At 36.2% G+C, this 2,813-nt stretch overlaps 1 protein-coding gene across 1 annotated transcript; it reads left to right on the top strand.

Moving 5' to 3' along the window:
* Positions 1–941: 941 nt before the first annotated feature.
* On the top strand, positions 942–1,241 carry LOC123826954 (baculoviral IAP repeat-containing protein 5-like). The gene has a single exon (XM_045851166.1). It carries the CDS (start codon positions 942–944, stop codon positions 1,239–1,241), a length of 300 nt encoding a protein of 99 aa, XP_045707122.1.
* Positions 1,242–2,813: the final 1,572 nt, after the last annotated feature.

Below are 2,813 nucleotides of genomic sequence, written 5' to 3'. Positions count from 1 at the left end.
GACGGAAAAAACTAAGGCCAACCTACAATTCTGTATCCTATTATATTCACATTCAAAAGAAAATAAAGACTTTCTAAGATAAGCAAAATATGTAGGGATTTTATTAACAGTAGATCTATCATGCAATAAATGTTGAGTTTCTTTAAAGAAACATAATATAGGTCAGAAACTCAGCTCTACATAAAGTGAGAACATTAAAAACATATATAGAATAAACATAAAATGTTTTTTTTAATTTTCTTAGTTGATTTAACAGATATTTGTTCAAAAATAATAGCAAAGTTTTGAATTAAGTAGTCTATGTACACTTAAATAGGTAATTCATACTACTAAGTGAATAAAGCCAATTTTAAAAGGCTACTACATGATTCCAACTAGATGACCTCTGGAAGGGAAAATATATGAAGACAGTAAAAATTCAGTAGTTGCCAGAATAAGAGAGTACTTGACAGAGCATAGAGAATATTTTTAGGACAGTTAAAATACTCTGAATGATGTAATAACAATAGATACATGTCATACATTTGTCAAAGGCCATAGAATGTACAATGCCAAGATTAAATTGTTATGTAAGCTATGAATTTGGGTGATTGTGATGTGTTAGTACAGGTTCATCAAATGCAAAAAATGTATCACTGTGTTGGGGGAATGTTGATAAAAGCCTAGTATCAATGAACTATATTTCATGCTAAAGAACTAGAAAAAAGGGATCTAATTTATTCAAAATAAGCAGAATTATTTATATTTAAAATAAACAGGGACACTAAAGATAAATCCAGAAGTATTTAAAGTTGGTGTCAAAAGAACAATAAGGGTTGGGTGACAGTGAGATGGACACCCTGTAGTTGTCCAAGACCTGGAAGCCTTGCCTCAAGGACCACCGCCTGGCTGTGTTCGAGAATTGGCCCTTTCTGGAGGGCTGCTCCCCCACCCCAGAACAGATGGCCGTGGCCGGCTGCACCCACTGTCCCACTGAGGACAAGCTGGGCTTGGCCTACTGTTTCTTGTGCTTCAAGGAACTGGAAGGCCAGGAGTTGGATGACAACCCCATGGAGGAGCACCTGATTGTGCTTTTCTGTCTCCCAGAAAGCCGTGTGGGAATTAACCCTCCGGGAATTTTTGAAACTGGACAAAGAAAGGGCCAAGACCAAAACTGGAAAGGAAGCAGTAAGCAGAAGGAATTTGAGGAAACTGCAAAGCAAGCCTGCTCTGCCACTGAGCTGCTGGGAGCCTGGAAGTGACACCCCAGGCTCCAGACTCCACTATGGCCCAGGCATGGTCCCAGGGATGCCCCAGCTTTGCTCTGGGGCCGGTGCCTGAGGCAAGGAGGACATCACAATTTTGAAATGACAATACTTAAACAAATTTCTTTTTCTCTTGGGGGTGGGGCCATGGGCTACTTCTGTCTTTGCCTCTGGTGTTGTCAAGTATAGTGACTGATTCTTTTTTCTCTGTTACTTTTGCTTTATTGATCCTGGTCCTGGCCAGGGTGGAAAGGTGAGAAGTTTGGTTACCAGGGCAGAGCCCTTCCATGGCAGTGTGTAAGTTCCTACCGACGGCCTTGGAGCTGAGATCTGATGGGAATGAGATCATAGGTCCATTGTTACTGGACAAATACAGAATTAAGGATGCCATTTAAAATTTCATTTGCACATTCTAAAAAAAGAATAATAAAAAATTTAGTGAAACAAAAATACAGAATTTCAGAAAAGATTAGTATATTTAGAAACCTTTCAAGAATAATCAAGAAAAAAGGCAGAAGACCCATATTATGAATACTTGGAATTAGAGAAATTAAATTACTTCAGATTCAACAGAAATAAATATGATAATAAGGATATAATATAGACATTCCATGTCAATAAATTCAACTTCAATAAAAAAACATATTCTTTGAAAGACAATGCTGTTAAAGCTCATAAACAAATAAATGAGTCACACAACAATGAACAAAACATTTGAACAACTATCCAAAAAGATGCACAATAAATATTGTGGACATACATGTAGATACTCATTCCACCTAGTGTGACATTCCTTTTCTCTTGCTGCCTGAGTATCGAGTCTTTGCTTCTTGCCCACTCCTGGACTTCCCTTTGTCACAAATGACGGCATTTCCTCTTTTCTTATAGCTGAGTACATTCAGACAACAGTGTGGTGGTTCCCAGAAGGAAGGGGGTTGGAGAGATAGTAAAGAGTAAAGGGGGCCAAATAATGTGGTGACAGAATATGATTTGACTTTGGGTGGTGGGCACACAATACAATATACAGATCATGTATCATAGAAATGCACACTTGTAACCTATATAATCTTATTAGCCAATGTCTGCTCTATGAATTTAATTTTAAAATGAATAAAGCTGATGTTAAAAATGGGTCAAAAGAATATTATTTTGTTTGCCCTGTTGGGTTTCACATCCTTAAGTTTGGAAAAAAAATAAATATTATCCAGAATATGATAAGTAGATCAATTCTGAGGAATTTTTACTTATATTCCATAAAGAAAAAATAATAAATGCCCAATTATGCAAATATACAGTGTAATTTTAAGAATTCATCTTTATTTCTTCAAATTTAAAGACAATGATCTAGAGTAGACAGAATATAAATTCCCTGTGGAAATAATGTGACAAAGAAGTAGATTTTTTAGTCTGAATTTCCTTTAGGCATTATTTTCTTAATTTAAACTTGGAATAATGAAGGATGATTTGCAAATTGATTATGTAGGTTTCTTGCTTTAACATGAGCATTGTGAAAATTCCAAGTGACACCTGCACAGTCAGCACAAGTTTCAATAAATACTGTGGTGTGCA

The sequence above is a fragment of the Phyllostomus hastatus genome, unplaced genomic scaffold, assembly GCF_019186645.2.
Source record: "Phyllostomus hastatus isolate PE091 unplaced genomic scaffold, TTU_PhHast_1.1 phas_contig_86, whole genome shotgun sequence".
Classification (NCBI taxonomy): Eukaryota; Metazoa; Chordata; class Mammalia; order Chiroptera; family Phyllostomidae; genus Phyllostomus; species Phyllostomus hastatus.
The sequence above is the reverse complement of the archived record's forward strand: the minus strand, read 5'-3'. Positions and strand labels throughout refer to the sequence as shown.